Source organism: Cheilinus undulatus, linkage group 16, assembly GCF_018320785.1.
Source record: "Cheilinus undulatus linkage group 16, ASM1832078v1, whole genome shotgun sequence".
NCBI lineage: Eukaryota > Metazoa > Chordata > Actinopteri > Labriformes > Labridae > Cheilinus > Cheilinus undulatus.
This window is the reverse complement of record NC_054880.1, coordinates 33,949,055-33,970,967: the sequence shown is the minus strand read 5'-3', so window position 1 is coordinate 33,970,967 and position 21,913 is coordinate 33,949,055. Positions and strand designations below refer to the sequence as shown.

General features: G+C 38.1%; 2 protein-coding genes across 3 annotated transcripts in view; both read left to right on the top strand.

Annotated features, from left to right (window-relative positions):
* Nucleotides 1–14,107: 14,107 nt before the first annotated feature.
* LOC121524363 (receptor-transporting protein 4-like) lies at nt 14,108–18,161 on the top strand. The gene is made up of 3 exons (XM_041809721.1): nt 14,108–14,190; nt 15,254–15,419; nt 17,640–18,161. Exons 1-3 carry the CDS (start codon nt 14,175–14,177, stop codon nt 17,992–17,994), a joined length of 537 nt encoding a protein of 178 aa, XP_041665655.1. The 5' UTR covers nt 14,108–14,174; the 3' UTR covers nt 17,995–18,161.
* Nucleotides 18,162–19,672: 1,511 nt separating this feature from the next.
* Nucleotides 19,673–21,913, top strand: part of LOC121523717 (ankyrin repeat and IBR domain-containing protein 1-like) — a 37,516-nt gene continuing 35,275 nt past the window's right edge. For both annotated transcript variants that reach the window (XM_041808713.1, XM_041808712.1), the window contains exon 1: nt 19,673–19,851. The gene's annotated coding sequence lies outside the window, so the exon portion shown is untranslated. The remainder of the gene's footprint in view (nt 19,852–21,913) is intronic.

Genomic DNA, 21,913 nt, shown 5'->3' with positions numbered 1-21,913 from the left:
ATGATTCAAAAGCGCTGATCTGCATGTCATGGCTGCCAATATTATCTAAAACTGTTACACAACTGAGGGCATTTCTCCAAACTTTTACCCCAGATTTCTTCAAAAATATGTTTTCTGTAGTTTATTCTTCAGGTTGGGCCAAAAGGAAGCCTTGCAACCACAAGAACTTAGGACTACTTTCTTGTTATGAGTATTTCAAATATATTGAACCTTCATTATATCATATATATTCATATTTGCATTTATAGCACAGCCTGGAATAAAATACCCCAAGAGACATGACATTTTGTCTAACTGTGAAAGTGGATGGGTAGGTTGATAATAAAGTTCTCTTAATTTCTAAACTTGCTGGGATGCTGCCATTTGGAAACCAGTTTGAAGCGATGTTATGTAATACTTCGTATGAAAGAAGAAGCAACAAAGCCATCTGCACACAAAGGAAAGCTGGATTTAATGTAAACTAGATGGAGGCCCTAAACATTCATACATTTTAATTTATTGTATTCAGATTTTTAGGGACAATGAGTCACGTTTTCTCAAGATCTGGACTTTTATTCAAAATTAAAATATATGTTAAAGCCTTTATTAAGGGAGGAAAATTTGTTTTCCTGTAAAAATTAGGCCCTTTTTTTTGCGATAATGACTGAGATTCAGACACTGTCCACACATAGCCAGGTATTTTTTTTTTTAACTGATGTTTTTCTGTTTTTTTTTTTTTTTGATGACTAATCTTATTACTGAATCAGGCCCCTCCCTGCACATCATTTCCCACTTTCTCTTCCTGATTTCTGTTGCAAGCCACTTTTCTTTCCTCTCCAATCAAAACAAAGACAGCCACAAAATGATTTTAAGAAATGAAGTTGAAAAGGAAAACATTTTAAGCTGATGTAGGTCTGGTGGTCTAACCTAAAACTCCACAAACTTATTCATACATACAGCAAATATTTACAGTCGACACAGGCCGATTTTTAATGTCAATTCGGGCCAAGATTACAGCCAATTTAGGCTGATATTTACAGTTGATAAATGCTAATTACAGCTGACATGGACCAATATTTAGTCAATATAGGCCAATTTTTGCAGTCATTACTAGTAAATATTTACAGTCAATAAAAACCCATATTTACAGTCAAAATAGCTGATATTTACATTCGATACTGGCTTATATTTACAATCAATTTAGGCCAATATTTGCAGTCAAATAGGCCAATATTTGCAACAAATATAGGCCTATATTTACTGCCAATATAGGCCAATTTTTACAGCTGTATTAGGTCAATATTCACAGTCAACATAGGCCAATATTTACAGCCAATGTAGGCTTATATTACCAGCCGATGTAGGCAGATATTTACAGCAGAAGTAGGCCAGTATTTTTGTTGATACAGGCCAAGATTTACAGCCAATGTAGGCCCATATACACTGCCATATTTACAGTCAACATAGTCCAATATTTAAAGCTAATGAAGGCCAAGATTTACAGTAATGGTATTTACAGCCAGTTTAAGCTAGTATTTATAGTGAAATAGGCATGTATTTACAAGGGTATAGGCCATTATTTACAGCCAATTAAGGCCAATATTTGCAGTTCATACAAATCGATATGTACAACCAATGTAGGCTGATATTTACAGCCAATTTATGGCAATTTTTACAGATGATATTGTCCAGTTTACAGGGATAGGCTGATATTTAAAGTGGAATAGGTTAAAATTTACGGGCAATTTAAGCCAATATTTATAGTAGATACACGAAGATAAATACCGCTGATATAGGCCAATATTTATAGCTGAGATGAGAGAGACTCTGTATACAACCACTGTTGAAGAAAACTCGGATTATATCTGTAAGAGATTTCACCAAAAGGCATGTGGGAAACTCCATGGTCAAGTGGAAGAAAGTTCTTTGGTCTGATGAGATGAGACTCTAAAGTGGAGCTTTTTGGCCATCGGCCAAGATGCCAAACACTGCACATCACCACAAACACATCATCCCCACTGTGAAGCATAGGGTGGCAGCATCATGCTGTGGGGATGCTTCTCAGCAGCCCGCCCTGGAAGGCTTGTAAAGGCAGAGGGTAAATGCAGCAACACAGGAAAATCCTTGAGGACAGTCTTATTCAGTCTGCAAGAGAATTACGGCTTGGGAGAAGATTAATTTTCAAGCAAGACTCTGAGCCGAAGCATACAGAGAAAGCTATACAGAAATGGTTGAAAGACAGCAAGGGGAATGTTCTTGAGTGGCCGAGTCAAAGCCCAGACCTCAGTCCAATAGAGAATTTGTGTCTGGACTTAAAATGGGCTGTTCACGCCCAACTTGTACAACCTGACACTGCTTGAGCAGTTTTGCAAAGAATGGAGTAAAATTGCAGTGTCCAGATGTGCTTGCCTGACTGAGACCTATCCACACAGATTCAGTGCTGGGATTACAGCCAAAGGTGCATCTAGAGGGACTGAACAATTCATGCAGTCACTTATTCTACATTACAGTTTTTTTATTCAATTTACATTACTTTGTGGAAATATGTTTCTCTCTGACATTAAAGAGGCTTTTTTGGTCTTTTTTGTCAAAAGTCAAACTATATTGACCATGATTGATTTATAAAAATCAATAAAAGATCATCCAAGGCGTAAATACTTTTTATAGGCACTGTATAAACATGCTTATTACCTGGCTCAAATATAAACAGTTTTTCTGATTTGCTCATGTGTTTATTGGCAAGTCTGGAGTTAAGGGGGTTTTATCTCACCTGTTTGATGAATTAAAACTAAGAATTAGGCATAATTATAGGTGGGGCCAATCCAACAGACCAGCAGGTACATTGCAACTGATAGCCAGGAAGTTGAAGGCCTGCCTTAGCTCCACCGCTTTGTCAGTGACTCTGTTAGCCCAGACTTGCTGCATTTTTAATATGGCATCCACCATCAACATTTTTAAAATCTCCACTCTAGAAACTAATGTGTGGTACCAATGTGCATACATCCAACCAATAGTCAGGATCTTGATAAAACCACTGGAAAATATTTGTTATCCATACATTAGAATAATAATAATGTATGGATGTATGCCTGCTAAAAGCGTGTGTATTTTGCACTACCAAAACCTGTTATAAATGACTCACCTGTTGTTTTTCTCCATGCCCAAACCAGGTGCAGAATCAGCAGACTTCAGCACTTCTTTTTTCTATATGAATAAGCAAAACCTGCTTCACTGCTGCAGGCAGCTCAGCTCCTTATCTCGTGGTTTGGATCCGTTAACCCCCCCAGAAACCCTTAAGACACAGTGCAGGCCATGTAAATTTAAGAAGACTATGAGGACTCTTTTAGTGGTGGACATCCCGACAGATGTTTACATGCAGTCATTTTCTCGTAATACCAGAGTCCCCATGTCCTTTGACCAAAGAAAGATGATAAATGTTTTCATTAATTTAGTGCTTTAGAAATTTAATTTAAACCTTTTTTTTGACTTGTAACCAAAGAAATTAATATTTCTTAATATATTTTTACCTGTCTGCTCTTGTGTGAGTCACACTCACATCCACCAGCTGACATTTAAACAAGATGTTCTACAGGAAAAACTGTTTCTCCCCATGTTTGTGCATTTATATGGGCTGGCCTTTGTCCTGAAACGTGTCTATTAGACAGAACACACCTTGTTTCATGGCCCTCTGATAGCAACTCACTTATGAGCCTGACTGTGTGTTCAGCCCTGCTCCTAAAGGGTGTGTCTGCAGTTTGAATGTCTGCCTGAGCACCCATGGCCCAGAAAGCTGTTATGAACTCTCAGTGGGAGTCATTTTTCTGATCCCTCTCTGTGCCTGGGTCTCTTCCAGTTCATGCAAATGTGCAACTCTCAGCAGATTTTACTAGATATGGCGTTAGGGATGAGTGTTTGCATACAGCTGTGGTCGAGTTTCACCGTCTCCATGTTTAAAAAAACAGAATACCACATGTGTTTGTGAAACTCAATCTGATGAAAGAAGTCTGAGTGCTAAGAGAGAAAGTAACACGTCTGCTTACATGATAACAAACACTAGCAGGTATACGGACGCTGAGGCTCAGGGTGCGGCCACTCCGAGGAATGCGCTCAAGGCATCTCACCACACCCAGCACCCTCTCTCTCTCTCTCTCTGCTCGTCCTCCTCCCTCTCTGAGTCACCTGGCAGCCATTAAACAGGTGTACAGGTCCGGACAGAATCCAGGCACCACATAAATCCCGGCATGCATCTTGGCAGGCATGGAAAGGGAGTCCGGAGTTGACTGGGACTGTTTGAATTAAAAAAACTTTATTGAAAAGACTTGGGTAGTTTATAAAGAACAGAACATTAGAGCAGTGATTGCCAACCCTCCAGCTGAGCACCACCTGAGTCACCAAAGGGATTTACTACAAGAAAAAATAAGCTTCAGGGTTCAAACTGATTGTTAATTCTTAATCTTTACCATTCATAAATTTATCTTTTTGGTACATGCAGAAAATTTCTTAAATAGCACACACTAGATTTTACCAACAGATCTACTTCTGGACTCTCAGTGTGTTATGATGGATTGTGTCAATCTGTGCCAATCTAATTAGATAACTTCAGAGTAGAAATGAATTGCTTTCATAGTGATGATTCATTATACTTACTGCCACAGTGATGTAAAGTAGGTCCACCACTGCTCCTTATTGTCTCTTTTCCCTTTAAAACTCAAAGACAGCTCAGTAAACAAGACAGAAGTCATCTTCACATTCTGTAATCAAATATTAATTCAATTCTTATTCCTTATTTCCTTTTCAATCCAGAACAGGTTCCTTTTTCCATGGTTAAGTTCATGTTATTTTCTTTGATCTGCCTGAAGTTCCTGGTTTTCTTTCAAAATAAAGGCAGGCTTGTTTCCGTACAGGATGTCAATAACCCAAACATGAAATAAAATTTGTTTCTAATGCAAAATAGTTTAATTTTAGAATAAAAAAAGGGGAGATTTGTCATTATTGACCATAGAAAATCTGAGTCTAAGTTGTAATTGTTTCACAGTCCTAATTCTGTATAATCACATATTTCATTACATCATATATTATATCACATTATATTATATTATATTATATTATATTATATTATATTATATTATATTATATTATATTATATTATATTATATTATATTATATTAAGGTCATATAAACATGTATTGATTTATTAAAACCTGGTTACAACAGCCTAGTGCAGAGGGACAAAGCAATCAGCAATATATGTATGACAAAAAAGTAAAAGAAGAATCACACTTACAATGAAAATAGCAATGTAAGCTTTACAAACTTACACCTGTAGAGTGACCAGGAGAGGATTTTAAACAGAAAACAAAACACAGTTTGTTGGACAGGGCTGACCAATATTTACAACATATTTTAAAGTGACAATGCTGTACATTTTCTTTATGGTTTATATTGTGATATGAACAAACAGAAAAGGATTCCAAATAGATCCAGTGTGTTTTTATATGCTTAGATGGGCAGTTAACGTAGGAATCTTACAATCACAACCTCTTTATATATTATGCCTGTACTGTATGGGAGAAATGTCATAAACTGGACAATTGTATTTTTGTTTCCATATCCAACTTGTTTCATGCTAACCCAAAAAAACAATCATTTTTAAACACTAGATTTGCTGCACAACCAGAGAGAAGCTGGTAGATACTTTGAATTTCATCCCGCTGCATGAAAATGGAGTTAAAGAGAGTAACACACTGAGTTAGAAAGATGGCTTGTTAGCATGAAATATTTTATCTCATTTATTTTTTAATCTTATATCACAGTAACATTAGAATTTTAATCTGCTGTGTAGACCTAATTCCCACATATATTTCCTCTCATAATATCATCCTGCTGATTTTCATACTATACTTAAAATATTCCTGTGTAACACTACTGTGTATATAGTTCACTGCTATTAATCACTCCATGTCACTTTATCAGCTGTCACTTTACCTTTTCATTTACTGCACACTCTGTCTCCAATCAGTTCTCTTTACATTATCTCATCTGTGATTGTTTCAGTGGATTTTTTTCTTTCTAACTTTCTGTCTGTCTTTATGCTGCTACAGGCCTGAATTTACTGCCTGAGACTCAGTAAAGGACATTCTTATCTAATCCTAAAGCTCTGTATAGGTATATATGTTTCTCCCTGATATCTGAGGGATACTCTGTACCGACAGCTCCTTAAGTGTAGTTCACAGAATATCAGTGAGGAAAAAGTCCTATCAGGGTGCTTCTAGTTCATTCTGTAAGACAGAGGAACTGTGGGAATGGAAAAAAACTGATTCATGATTGGTAATTTGATGACAGTGCAGATTCTTCATAGGGGTTTAAGCGGGTTCAGATCAGACGACTTTTCTTACCTTCTCTGCTATATCTGTCACTGTCTGTTTTACTTTAATAGATGTAAATGGCATGTTACACTTCCACATTACATCTGTTATCAGCTACACCTGTGCCACGTAGTTTTAAGTCATTAGACTACACTACTCAAATTGTAAACAGCATTAAACCTCTAGAAATGTGAAGCCGCAGCAAAAAAGGGAACATTTTCAAAGAGAAACCACTTGGATGATACATGTGGGAGTGAAAGAGGAACTGTGAATGTAAGATATTATGAATTACTGCTTGCAGTTATTAAATTAAATGGAATCCTAGGATGGCAGTGGTGGACTCAGGATAAATGAGGAGCAGGGACAAAAATAGTTAAACAGGTAGCTGCATACAGTGCACAACATGTGTCACATATTTATAGTGAAATAGTTAGACACTCTGGTTAATATTAAACATTTTTATTATATGTTAGACAAGTCAGGATGTCACTGAAATGGACTTTTTACTGAGGAACCTACTTTATTAGGTTTTGTCCAACGGAGGCAGCATACAGGAAGCGTAATCATATTTTATTAAATGGAAAGTAGCCCTAAAGTTTATCACAGGATATGCTCCCTAAACTAAAGGATACTTTGTCACAAGGTGGGCACCAGAACTAAAGGGTACCTTGTCCAAAGGATGGGCACCTTAAAGGTTACTTTGTCACTGGAAGAGCACCCTAAACTAAAAGATACTTTGTCACAGGCAGAACACTTTGCTGGACACTTTACCACATTTTGTCCCCTGAGAAGGCAACCTATGCATATAAAGGCAACCACATACAATCTCTCTTATGTGGTGATTGTTTCAACAGAAATTATGCTGCTCTACATCACAATGTCATAATGCTGTTTTTTAATGTAGTGTTTAAATGAGACCACCTAGCATACAGATGGTACTATCTTCTTTTCGCATTTTATAAATAAATAAAACTGTTTGTTCTTAGAGTGAGATTAGGGAGCAATAATAATTGGATCAAGTTTTAGCAACATCATCAATTTTCACTGTGCAAACTAATCAGTTTTTATTTAAGAATAGGAAAATGTTTTTTTCCTGTGTTATGTTTTTTCTTTTTTTTATTTTATTTTTATGTAGAGGTCATGACCTGTGGGAATTATGTACATAGTTCACATATAATGTTTACATAATACTAAATAAAATGTTGTTTTAGAAGAATAAGAAAAAGTAATTTTGTTTTTTTGTTTTCCACCACCCCACTTTGATTTAGGTATAAGAAGCATGTTTACATCTAACCTAACCTTGCAAGGCAGATGGATTTGCTAGACTGTCTACAGGCAAATCCATCTTGAAAAGCTCCAGTCGACAGCATTTGTACAACATATGATGCTGTGATCCTTGTGGGGTCTGTAGATGTCCTTGTGGGGGTTCTTAACCTGCTGAGTCAGGAGGCTGAAACGTTGGGAATGCATGTCTCCTTGGTCACAACTAAGATCCAGATATTTGGAGACACCTTGGATGCTGCCACTGAATCTGTGTCTGTCAGATGGTATCTGAGCATGAGGACGAAAGTCAGAGTCTTTTGGTCCTTGGTCCTCCCGGTCTTACTATACTTTTGTGAGGCCTGGATTTTGACTGATGGCCAGAGGTGCCGACTGGACTCCTATGTGACAACTCTTTGGGGCGTTTTTGGGTATAGTTGTTAGACTGTGTGTCGAATGCTAATGTGCTCAGGAGAGTAGGGATGGAAAGTGTCAGCTTCCTGATACAGGGTTGACAGCTGCACTTTTATGGGCACCTGCTGCGATTTCCCAGACCTGATCCTGATCACCATATACTGCTCAGGACCCAGTAGGCTGGACAAAATAACAGGGGTGACTGTGGCCATGGAGGGGTCAGCTGAGAGGATACCTGGAGAGATAGGGCATGGGCCTAGAGGATGGCCATCAGGAGGCCAGAGCAGTACAGGACCACGGTTGTCGCAGTGAAGTGCTAATCCAGCATATGCTCCCTATCCTGACCTATCACCTTAATCTTTAACATTTATACCACTCAAGGTAGGTCAATATAAGTGACTGCAAGTGAGAATAACTAACAGGTGCACATTCCACCAGGAAGTCCTCTTCCATCCTTTTCAGTATACCATCCATTGTGTATTGTGGTTGCTGCCCACAGGCTTAACTTCTCTAACTGAGTCAGAAACTTCACCCATAGTGAAAATGTTCTACCAATCACCTTCTGTGAATTTTTGAGATGTCCTGTCCTTCACAAACACTTTGTATGGGAGGTTTCCCAGATGAATGTGAAATGAAGCCATGAAATAGAGATATGCAATAGGCTATCTGGCATGTTAGGTTGCATCTAACATCCCTGAAAAACTTAAAGCTGCTGTGAAAAAACTTTAGTTTTGTGTTGATTTTGGCACCCCCTGTGGACAAAGTTTGCTTTGAAACTGTAGACGAAGTTTGATATAGCAGCATGCTGTTAACTGTACCAGCATTTTTGAGCATGAAAAATAAGCTCCATATAAAGAGTCAGTATTTATGCTCGTTGTCTTTTTTGTTGTTTTAGGTAATCTAAAGGCTTGCATACTACTTTTACTGTTTCATAACCTGCTAATCTCCTCACAGGAGATTCAATCACTGTTGGGTTAGACAGGTTTCCTTTTGCACTTTAGAATCCAAACACAAAGACTTTCCTCTGTGAGTCTGCTCTTGTCCTGTCTCGCTGTCTCTCCAGAGCCTGCATCTCGCTGGCCCTCTGAGCTTTCCCAGCATGCTTTTCTCACGCTGTAATGTCACACCTGAGTATAAGGTGACTCTCTGGAGCCTGGGGCTTTGAGGTCAATCTTGCACCACTTTGCTGGGAGGAAAGGTGCACACACATGTCCTCTTTTACTCTATACAGTGCACGTGTGTGTACTGTATATGTGTGTATGAGTGGTGGTAGACTCTCATGCCATTGACATAACACTACGCTCCCATTACCACCCAGCATATAATGATATTTCCACTCCTTTTTTTCAGCACCCATCACCTCCTCCAACAGAACCAGATCCTTAAAATAATTCTCACTAATGAGTCAGGGAGTAAAACATGATCCTCTAAAAGTAAAACAACCCTGCTAGATGTATAATCTTTGTATGTGTGTAACTAAGAACCCAGAGGACCTGGTTACATAATTGTCATTATGCCTTTACGACAAACGGCACCTAAATAATTCCTGTCGACTACTTCTAAATGAGATTTGTCCTGAGCCTGAAAAACCACTTGTGAGTTATCAACTATGTGTGTTTCTGTGAGTGCGTGTTGTGTTCCTGCTTTGGCCGGAGCTCCGGACCTTTCCAGAAGACTCTGACAGGCTCTGTAATCCTTTAAAAGTACTAGGTGAGGCTTTATCTTGAACGGTAAACATCTCCAATCAAAGGAAAGTCCCCATGCCAGGGAAGTCTGTGTTTGAGAACTGACAGCGTCCCCGCATACCTGCGACAGGTGTTGGCATTTGAAAGCTATTATTACTGGTCCAATGAAATGATGGTAATGGTTATTGAGGAAACACTGAGCATATCTTAGTTGACAGGTAACAAAGAGAGTCAACACGGGTCTGATTTATCAAAACCAGCACGACACATGACGATGTTACTGCAGAACTCCAACACTGCCATCAGCTACTGCTCACTGATACAGCTTATGAACAACAACTTAAGCTTAAACTACTTTTGAATGTCCCTGCACTAAATATGAAATGTTAAAGTGAAAACAAATATCTACAAAGTAATATAATGTAATTTAAAATAAGTGACTACATAAATAATTAGCCCATTTAAAGTGACTGACCTAATTCAACAGAGCCCCAGCTAGTCGGTGCTAGTAGTCTCACAAATAGTGAAATGTGAGTGCAGTAAATGCATCTCAAGCAATTGTAGTATAAAGACTCCTGTGTCTGGAAGATCCAGCCACTGTGTGATCAGTATTCCAGGCTACCATTACATCATGAAGACAATAGAACACCCCAAGCAACTCAGAGGAAAGGTTACTGAAAAGTATAAGTCAGAGGATGGATACAAAAATGTTTTCAGGGCACTGAACATCACCCATGGTTCAGTTAAATCCATCATCAAGAAATGGAAGGAATATGGTACATGTGTAAATCTGCTTAGATCAGGCTGTCCTAACAAACTGAGTGAGTGTGCAAGAAGGAGACTAGTGAGAGAGGCCACCAAGACACCTATGACTACTCTGGAGGAGTTACAAGCTTCAGCAGCTGAGATGGGAGCGACTCTGCATACAACTGTTGGCTGGGTTCTTCACCAGTCAAAGCTTTATGGGAGATTGACAAAGGGAAAGTCACGGTTGAGGAAAAGTCAGATTAAATCTGGACTAAAATTCACCAAAAGGCATGTGGGAGACTCCATGGTCAAGTGGAAGAAAGTTCTTTGGTCTGATGAGACCGAAATGGTGCTTTATGGCCATCAGAAAAGATGCCAAACACTGCACATCACCACAAACACACCATCCAATCCAATCCAATGTAAAGCACAGGGTGGCAGCATCATGCTGTGGGGATGCCTCTCAGCAGCTGGCCTTGGAAGGCTTGTAAAGGTAGAGGGTAAAAATGAACATGGCAAAATAAAGGAAAATCCTAGTGGACAAACTTATTCAGTTTGGAAAAGAACTACGGCTTGGGAGGAGATTTATTTTCCAGTAAGACAATAAGCCGAAGCATACAAAAAAAAAGCAACTCAGAAATGGTTTAAAGATAAAAAAGGGAATGTTTTGGAGTGGCTGAGTCAAAGCTCAGACCTCAATCCAGAAGAGAATTTGTGGATGGACTTGAAAAGGGCTGTTCACACCTGATCTCTGTGCAACCTGACAGAGCTTGAGCAGTTTAGCAAAGAAGAATAAAGTAAAATTGCAATGTCCAGATGTGCGAGCCTGATTGAGACCTATCCACACAGACTCAGTGCTGTGATTGCAGCAAAAGGTGACTCGACTAAATACTGACTTAGAGGGGGTGAATATTTATGCAGTCACTTATTTTACATTACATAATTTTATTTAATTGACATTACTTTGTGGAAATCTGTTTTTGGTTTGACACCGAAGATGTTTTTTATTTTCAAATAAAGCCAAATTATACTGACCGTGACTGATTTCATAAATCAATAAAAGAGTAAAACATCCAAGAGAATGAACACTTTTTATAGGCACTGTATGGCTGTTTAAGCTGACTCTGGTCTTTAACTTTGGCCTTGAACTTTATTTTTAACTCCAGCAGACAGAAAACAAGTCCTTAACAACCTCAGTGAGCACTCGTTCAGACACAAAGTTTATATGTCAATAGTGACGTTAAGGTTGAAACCACACATGCTTTTTTAAGGAATTAAAAGAAGAAAAGTCCTAAAAAGGGTGTGAAAAGCAGTCTTACAAGAGAACAAAAACAGTTTGAAAGAGGAAAGGCGACGTCAATGTTTGCGCTGATAACTCTTAGAGCTTTACTTCCAGCATTGTCACACATGGGTTGAAAGAGGAGCTGCAAGTGCAGAAGTGATACAGGTGAAACAACACATTGGTGCATCTATGGCTACTTGTCTCCAGCTCTATGGGGAAACCTGTTCGCTGACTCATCTTTAGGAGCAGGGTACATTTTCATGTGTTGGTGTGACTTATTAAAGATAACATAACATATACCAGACATGTCTGTGACAAACAGACAAAACAGACTGTTTCTGTTTCCTTTCATCATGTTGATGGTGCAGCCGGTGTGTTAAAGCCTCTGTGAGGAGTTTTAGCTGGTTATAAACAGACTGAAATTTATGATGATGTCTTATTATGACCCGCAAAAGCAGTACAGCTCCTCAGGAGGAAAAGTTTATCATTCTGTATGTTATTTTTGAAGCCCGAAATTCCCTCTTGAGATAGACAGATGGAGTGACTGACAGCACACTACATCATTAAAAGTGTACAGTTATCTCAGTTTAAAATAATGAGTGAATTGTTTTATTGCATAGCTAGGATGCTAGTGGTCCATCACACGTGCATTGACGTCATCCATAAATCACAACTGGGGAGGATCCATTCTCTGGGTTTTTCAGGGGCCCAGCCACGGTGGGCAGGTCTGTTATTTATTGAGAAAACTTAAAAAATTATCTGTTATGAAAAGTGATTTATTTGTCAGGCAAACTCACTTTTCCCCCCAGAAAAACTTAATATTAATTTTAAGGGGGGGCAAAATCAGCATTAGTTGGAGGGCCAGATGAGTTTTTGTATCGTGAACTGTCATCTTTCTGTAAGCACCGCAACCCAAAGAAACAATACATGCAGGTATTTCTGCATTATCTTAAATTAGCAGGACACTCTTGTAAATGAGAGTGTCTGAGTTGAACTCAATAAGTTTCTCCCGTTTAAATAAATTGAAATACAAATAAAATGATTAAGACAATTTATGCTGATGACAGTAAAAACTGGAGTGTTGACATCTCAGTGTGAAACGTTTCAGAATTGGTTTAAACTCTCAAAGTGTAATTTTAACTCTTTTTTGGTCTTGAATTAATTGACAGTTTTAGTTCAGCTCTGTAAGAGTCAGTTGACCAAAGCTCTGCCCACTACAATTTGAAATCTGGGAGACATAGTTTTCCCATCATGCCTTTGGGCAAAATGTTGAATTTATTTGAGATGTATTCAGATGTGTTTAGATGTTACCTGCTGGGATTTGTTTTGTTGGTATTCTCTCCTGCGCCATGAATGAGGTTATCCACTGAGTTAGTCTATTCCAGCGCTTGGTGAAGGGTAGCCTACCGTTACAAAAAGAGCAGTGTGCTGATTCCCACCTAAGGATGATTCCTAAGTCTACATTTGTCTCTTTGCCCCATCCATCTCTGAAACACCTAACTTTGCCACAGGTATCCAATACATGATGGGAATCTTTATTAATCATGGTAAGTGCATTGTCATGAGCCATGAACCAATAACAAAGTGAAAACTTCAAACCCTTCACACCCAATTTGAAAGGAAATAACACTTTTTTGTGTTAAAATCATTACTTTAAATATGTAATCCAGTGTATTGTCAATCTTTCTAACAGGTGTTTTTTTTTTTATCTCATTTATGTGTTTATTTAACTCTCAGTTAACGTGTCATATCATCCTCCGGCCGGACATGTGACAGCTGATCCAGTTTTTTCACTTCTGAGAAAAAGGCAGTGCTTTGTTGGAAATTCCAGGACAGCATAAAAGAAATTGTTGTTGTCGTTGTCACGGTAAACCAAAGAGAAAAGAGCCACCCTCCTGTTTACATGCTTTAAATTTCTCTCACCTCAGCAGTGACGGGGAACAACCTGCTGTGTTATACTGCCCCCTACTGGACTAAACCAAAGTGTGATGGCTGATAGAAAAGTTTTCGTCACTGGCGTTTTAAACGGAAACATTAATAAATATAAATCATAGACACCAGGCAGAATGGTGAAACTTAGCGAGGAAAACACGATATTATTATTTTTGCTGCTGTATGGCCAAAATATTCTTGAAAAATATATTTTAATCTCATTAGGTTTTTTCCTGGTTAAATTGAGGATCGATAAAAAAATCAATAAATAAAGGATTAATCGTGTTCTTGGAAATGAAATTGTGTGTGGGGGGGGCAAGTTGCAAGAGAAAAGCCTATGTGTCGTAATTTGTCATCACACGGTGAAACTTTGATGGAAAGTGAAAGTCTGATTTTAAGTTTCGTTTTCCAGACTCCCATCTGTGTCAATAAATAGACAGGAACAGAGCAGCAGCTGTAGTTCAGGCGTCGTTTTCTCTCTGCGTCCAGGAACAAGAAAAAGCAACCAGGATGGCCAAAGGCTCAGGTAACGCTTAGGCATCTCATATTGCATATCAACATTAATATAAGGATTATTTTTTTAAAGCAATTTTTTTTTTTCATAAAAGCCTGTGTTTTAATTACGCTCATTAATATGGCACAAGCTTTGTCAGCATTATCTTTGCTGGTGTTTGTTAAAGTAATAGCATTTTTACCTTTATTTACAAGGGGTGTACTATTTGGATTTTTGCCTCTTACTGATGCCGATAATTATAAATTTGTTTCTGCCAATATCGATACTATGTATCCCCCTTATTCATGGAGGGTCTACTGTATTTACGAACGCAGGTGAAACTTCAGGTGCAGTAACAGTTTTTGGTGTTCAGCGTCCCGAACCAAACCAAACCGGACCACCTGATAGAAAAGCGGCTAAATATATTTAATAATATATTTCCAAGGGCTTAATTAAGGGGTTTAGCGCCAAGAGCGTTTTGCAAGGAGAAAAAAAATTCTCTTAAGTAAATATTGCCTCATTTTTGTTAAATCAACATCTTACTTAAGTTATTCCTTTAATTATTACTGAGCCTAAACTGTGCGGTCATAAGGAAAACCACAGCCTGTATTTCGGTGTACGACCGAGACTGTCCAAACCTTATTCAGCCCGTACTTCCGCTTACCCCTTCAAAATAAAAGTCTATCGGAAACTGTCGGGTTATTAGTAGGACACTGAACTTCTTTAGGGTTAAGCTTCCTTACAACAAAATAGCTTATAATAGTAATAGCAATATCATTCCCACATTTTCAGAGGGATTTGTTGGTTTTAGGATAAATAAATTAACAAATCTTAGTCCTAACAACAGACTTTAAAGTGTAAGGCCCAGACCAAAACCCCTCTAACATAACAAGGCTCTTATTTACAGCTGCAGATTTTTATAGATATGAATATCAGCAGAAATGTTTATGTCTGCTGATACCAATATCTTGCCAATAATTTCGCGCACACTTTAGTTTTTTTTCAGATGTTTATCAGCTTTTTATTTTATTGATAAGAAAAACATGCCCAAGAAGCAGACCAAGAAATAAGTTTTTCTCCAATTTTGCTTGTGTAGATTGGAATCCTTCCTTATGGATGGACACTTTTAAAGAACTGGTGGATGAAGAGCTGGAATATGATGACAAGTGGACCTTTCAGTTCAACTACAGCCAGACAGAGGAGGTCACCAGGGATGAGAAGAGGAGAGGCTGGAAGGTCTACATCCACTGTGCTTGTGGAAAGTATGTACTGTATACTCTAGTATGCAGATATGAGGATTTTAAGACATTTAAATCAGAGTGGAAACTCATTTGATGCTGTGAATGTTGTAAAAATAAGCAGCTTGAGATGCCAACATCAGCTCATGTGATGAAATGATTTGATGACAGTAGGCAGGTAATGAGAGTGGAAAAAAATAATTTCACTATGGTTAAAAAGGCCAATTCATTATTTTTTAATCATGAGCAGATATTAGAAAGGCACAATGTGATTCCCCTGTAGGTTTAGATCATTCAGATTATTTTTAACACTTAAGTAAATCTGATAAAATACTCACAAAATAAAACTTAAGTACAAAAAGTAAAATTGTTTATTATGAGGAATGAACAGTTTTAGTGTCATACATCATATGTGCTGATTCACTGCATTATAAACAGAGGTGGAAGAGGACAAGACTATTATAATTGAGTAAAAGCACAGTTACTTTGGTGAGAATTTACTGAAGCAGAAGCAAAAGTAAGTAGCTACTTCAGTACTCAAAGAGCTCTCACACCATTGCTGCACGATTTGGTAATAATGACTGCAATTACACTGAACAATATTGCAATATTAGGAATAATGAGATGGTTATACTTTAGAAGTAAGAATTTCTCAACTCAAACATACAAATATTAAGTAGCATGAAAACACAAACTCTGAAATTTTTTACAGTACTGCTTTCAAAATAACTTCATATTTACCAAAAATAAGTTTTTCCTCTTTTGAAAACAAAGGTACTTCTACAAAGTGTAATAGTGGCACTATTGTCAACGTAAGACCTTTCTACATGCATTTTTGTAAACCTTTCATGTACTTCTTTAAACAATAATGATTGCACCCTTTTAAGAAATTATATAATTACACAGCCTGACATTGCAATTTTGATTAGATTAATTGCGCAGCACTATTTCACAGTGACGTATGATCTTTCCTTAATTTTAAATAACTACTAGAGAATATGAATCTCCAACCAGGTTGTTTATAAGATATTTATTAACCTAAGGTCAAATGCAACAGCTGTTTTGGGATGAAATGTGGAATCACTCTCCTGACAGTCATGTGTTGTGAGAGTCAAACTACTGAAGTACAATACTTCCACAATATATACTTAAATAAAAGTAAAATTAGTGGTTTTAAAACAACACATAAAAGCTACTCAATTACAGCCATTTGAGTAAATGTAATTAGTTACTGTCCACATCTGCTTATTATCAGATATACACACAATGATGTGCATCATGTAACCTTGCATTTAAATGTTGCAGCAGGTAAAGGTGGAGCTTACAAAATTACTTTATTTGCTGCTGATAACCAAACCCATTATAACATTTAATTTAAATCCATTAATATTTTGACACAATTGTCAAAATGGCTGAGCAATTGATTGCTAAAACTGTCAGATGTTTCTGATTTTTTTTTAATCTGAACTGAACTGAAATTGGATATACAGCTAAAGAACAATTCAAGTTGTTTTAAGCATTTTGTGCATTTAATACATTCTGGCACTGGTTGAGAGCTTGCAGTGGTCATTTTGACACATGCACTCCTGGAAAAGTATGGAAAGTTAGAGGCAGACTGCCCCAAAAATCTTCTTGACTTGACTTTATCACACACATTTATTCACTGCATAAGAATATTCCTGTTAATAAGGTGGGTGGGGGGTTTCAGGAGGAAAGACGTGTCTAAGAAGAACAATACAGATAAACAGAACCAAAGAAACATCATGAAGCAATAATGTGCTAATGGATTGCCCAGTTGTTTGCTATGCAGCTTGTGGTCACAGGATAGATGTGTCATCATCCCCTCCCAATCGCTCACAGTAAGATTTTGTAATCTTCCTCTGCTGTATGCTCATATCAGCAAAAATATTTCTTAATGGGCTGGCAGGAAACATACAGTAAAATCAACGTTAAAATCTAATTTTGTGCAGCAGAAATTGTGTTAACACATACAACTCATCCTGAACATTTTAGGAAGTTCTGGCAGTTTTGAGCATCAGAAATGGGGTTAAGATTCTACTTCAGAAAAGAAAAAAATTTCCTCCTTTAACCATGTTGCAGCATGCAACCAAGTTTGGAAAATTTTAGGGGCAGTCGACTGTATTTTCACAATTTTCACTACGTGTATTTTCACAAACCTCCATTCTACTATTACTGGATAAGTGACATGGTGATTATCTGACCTTTCATTGTTTTCATTCACAGTTTCCGGTGTGAAGCCTGTAGCAATACCTGGTCCTCAGCTCGGACTACGGTGTTGTACCGCTACAGGCTGCGGGGCAACCGGGGTGTGGTGTCCATGCGTCCTTTTGGACAGGCCTGTCGCAGGTGCCAGGATGATGGGTTTAATCTGCCAGGTTTTTCCAAGGAAGTGGTGGAAAAGAGCTTCATCAGGTTGTTCGGAAAAATAAAGAAAAAATGCTACAACGAAGATAGTGATGGTGATGAAGGCCCAGCAGCTCCTTTCATACTGACCAAACCACATGAGTCTTCTCTGTGTGAGGCCTGTCGTTTGGGCATGTGCTGTCAGAATGAAGAAGAGTCTCAGTCTGTGCAGTAGACTCAAAAAGAGACCAAAATCCAAAGGATGTTTAGTGGTTGGCTGAGAGGATCGCCCTTTTCCTCTTTACATGTACAAGTTTCAGTATTTTTGGATAATACTGTCTTTAAGTTGGTTAAAACATGATATGCCATTAAACCAGGACCAATAACTAATTTATTAAAGTGTATAAATCCTTGTATATATTTTTTGTATGATTGTTGGTACTAATAAAGTTTTACATCTGAACACAAAGTCTATTGGTATCTGTAGCATAAAGTTACTTTGCAAATAAATGTTTAAAAAGTAAAAAGACTGAAGAATGAATTCAGTAGTCGTATTATATGATTATACCCCTTTGCTGCTATAAGAGCCTCCGCTCTTCTTGGAAGGCTTTCCACAAGATTTTGGAGTGTGTCTGTGGAAATCTGTACCCATTCACCCTGTAGAGCATGTATTAGGTCAGGCACTGATGTTGGACCAGAAGGCCTTGCTCACAATCTCCTTTCCAGTTCATCTCAAAGATGCTTGGTGGGGGCTGAGGTCAGTCACGTTGTTCCACAGTGAACTCATCAAATCATGTCTCTATCGTCCTTGCTTTCTTGCTTTGTGCACTCAAGTACAGTTCTGTTGGAATAGAAAAGGGCCTTCCCCAAACTGTTGCCACACAGTTGGAAGCATAGCATTGTCCAAAATGTCTTGGTATGCTAAGGCATTAAGGTTGGCCTTCACTGGAGGTAAGGGGGCTTGCCCAAACTCTTAAAAAGCCCCATACCATTATCCCTCCTCCACTGGCTAAGTGATGATTTTATACAGCTGAGGAATCAAGTCTGATAAAAAAAACCCTGAATTCATCAATAACTGGTGTGGCCAAATGCTTTTGTCCTTATAGTGCATAAAGAGTACATTTATGAAGGACATTATGGATTTTCATCAAGCACACATAAAAACAGACATTTACCAATGTACAGAAGCCCAAAGGGGTCATCACAACTTGGGATAGCAGCATAAGTATTTCTATCTTGTTCTTTGTTTTTTGCTTCAGGTTTTATTGCTTTGTTCTTTTTGTTACTGCACATGTTAAAGCACATTTAAAATTCTTGTTTTAAAAGTTTTACTAATGTACTTAATGCTTTTAAGATGAAATCAAGTACAGTACATCCCCCAAAATATACTTAGGTAAAAAGTAAGTAGGGATATTGCCAAAAAAGTATAAGTATACAAAAAATTTACTCAATCACAGTAATTTCAGTCAGTGTAATGTTACCTTCCAATCCTATATTTCAGCACATATTTAATTGTCTCCTCAAGCATTCATAAAGGAAAACTACTGTTACTTCCACCCAAGTAAACCTTGACTGAAATAGAAATTTTACCAACAATTTTACTCTTTTGAAGCTTATGTTGATTTCAAAGGAAAGCTACTACCTGACAAAAGGCGTATCTATGTCTTAAAAAACTTTGAATGTTAGTATGAGTTAATAAAATATAAAGCCTAAGTTCATACATAAAATATAACTCCAAACCTGTTAAGTGAAAGAATAATCTGTTTCACTTAGACAACAATAAACCAAACAAAACCACCCAGTGAACCTAGACAACCGACCAATCAGATGAGAGCGCTCCGTGTGACAGTTGGTGCTGGGCATGCGCAGTACGCTTTTCTCTTTGGCAGCCACAACAACACACAGGAGCTAAGCAGTCAGTCTCGCCCCTCCGCTCTCAGCAGTATCATCATCGTCCCCGCCGGGTCCGGTGGCAGAGAGGATGGTTCAGCGGAAAAGCTGCCGGGAATGTGAATGACAGCGATGAGATAATGGCCCTCGATAAACGAAGGTTCCTGAACGTGCGACTAGCTTGACCAAGTGAAACGACCGTGTAAGTAAAACGGCGGAGATTTGATGTTGCTCCGCTGTATGGAGGGGAGTTGAGGCTAACACAGCGCGCTAACATAAACCTGACAGACGGTTTGCTAGCTTTGAAAGCGGTAGGAAGGTAGGCAGCTTTGGGTGTTAACGGTTTCCCGTTCTGCCGATGGGAATCGTTAACACCCAGTGTAGCGTGTTTTAAGTTAGCGTTCCCGTCCAGCGACACCGACAGCGTTTATTCTCAGTGAGCTTAGTAATACAGTCAGTGTGTTAAACAAAGGAGCTTTAACCGAGGGGCCGCATGGACAGAAACATGCAGAGAAGTCTGCTGCTGTTTGTTTTGTGCTCCATTTCATGCTGACACACTTCTTCAGGGGTAACCACACGAGGTCTGACCTGATTATTTGGCTGATAGACGGTGACCTAGCTAATTCTGGTAAATGCCCAAGCGCTATGGAAGTTACTTACAGTGTTTCATTATGAAGCTCTTGCCTGACTTGAGCTCCTTTACACTAGTTTATTGTCTCTGTCAGTTTATACAGCTCCTTTATACTGGTTCAACGTCTCTGCCAGTTTACACAGATCCTTAATCCACCCATAATTTGACTGAGGTGTTTGCCTTGGTGCCTGTCAGCTGACAGCAAGTTTGGATAAAGGTAAAATTGAAGGTGGTTACTGGTTTTAATAATATTAAGTAGTGATAGAAACAGAGTGCTTACTGTTTGTTTTCATTTTATTGGGCTAGGTTGAAATACCCATGTCTGGCCACAGATCTGTCATACTTGCACTATTAAGTTTATTATAAAGCTGAGATACATATAAGTGTTACTAACATGTTGATACAACTACGCTTGTAGCAATACCAGAGGCAACTTTGACATCATTGTAGGAAAATTATACAATATTACCTGTGTTAACACCACTGCAACAAGTTATAGGAACCCAGAATTGGGTCAGTTCTTATTTCAGTTGTCAAAAATTGAAGGTAAAGCCCTGGACACTGTCTTAATCAACAAGAACAACAGCAACTTTCCTGTCCTGATTAGGGGTCAGTATCATTTGGGTTTTTACTGATACCAGTCCCAAATTAGTGCCTTTTAAAGATGTCAGTACCTAAACTGTGCCCAATTCAATAGGAGGAAAACGTGTTTTAAAAGTCAGTGGCTGAATAATAGCTGCCCCAGTGTTGTATGTGATTCTGAAATATCATGCCAATAGAACATATAAAAAAATTAAACTGGTATAACTTCTTCATATAACTTATTTGTGCCTTTCGTTTGGAGGTGTTTTACCAAAATGGAAGTGCTGAAGTCTGTCTTTTTATTCGTTACTGTAGGTATCAGATGTGCAGATACAGGTACTATGTTGGAACCAGACTTGGATACTCACCCCTAGTCCTGCCAGTGTGCTGGAGTTTTTATCAGTTTTTGATATTCACGTCATCTCTTTGACAAATCTTAAGAAACAGATGTAGGATTTTAAAGCTTCGGTACTTTTAGTAATTATTCATTAGCATCATCATCTTCTAATAATAATCATAATTTAGATCAGATGGTATTTAGGAGTATTAAAGTATAGAAAATGTTGACTACCTTAGATATGACATGCATCGCTCCTAGTAAGTTTACCACCATTAATCGTGGAGTAGACCATTAATTTGCTTGGCTGATTATTTAGGCTGATGTTTGACATTACGAGTATCAGCTTATATTTTACCGATAATTGATAAACTTGATAAATCAAAAAGTGCCAACTTTGGTTTCACTCCCCTCTGGCTTTATTTTCACTCTCCACAGTCTCATAAATGTCCTCTATACTACACAATCTAATTGGCTAGATGTCACATAAGTACCAGGCCAGCCAATAAATACAACATATGCCACTGACGCAGCATATGTGAGCAATCACTCCCTGTTTTCCTTCCTCTACTGTGTTGCTTTGTGCCATTTCTCATGCTGATAGAGCTGGAGCTGAATTGTATATTTTCCTTTATTTTTTTTATCTTGCAATTTTACTTTTGCCACATTAAGTACATTTTGTACAACATAATAAATACATATTAATTCCAAATA

Coding starts and splice junctions, on each gene's coding strand:
- LOC121524363 (XM_041809721.1), top strand. Junction 15,420..17,639: donor ATCCACTGTGCTTGTGGAAA/GTATGTACTGTA, acceptor TTTCATTCACAG/TTTCCGGTGTGAAGCCTGTA.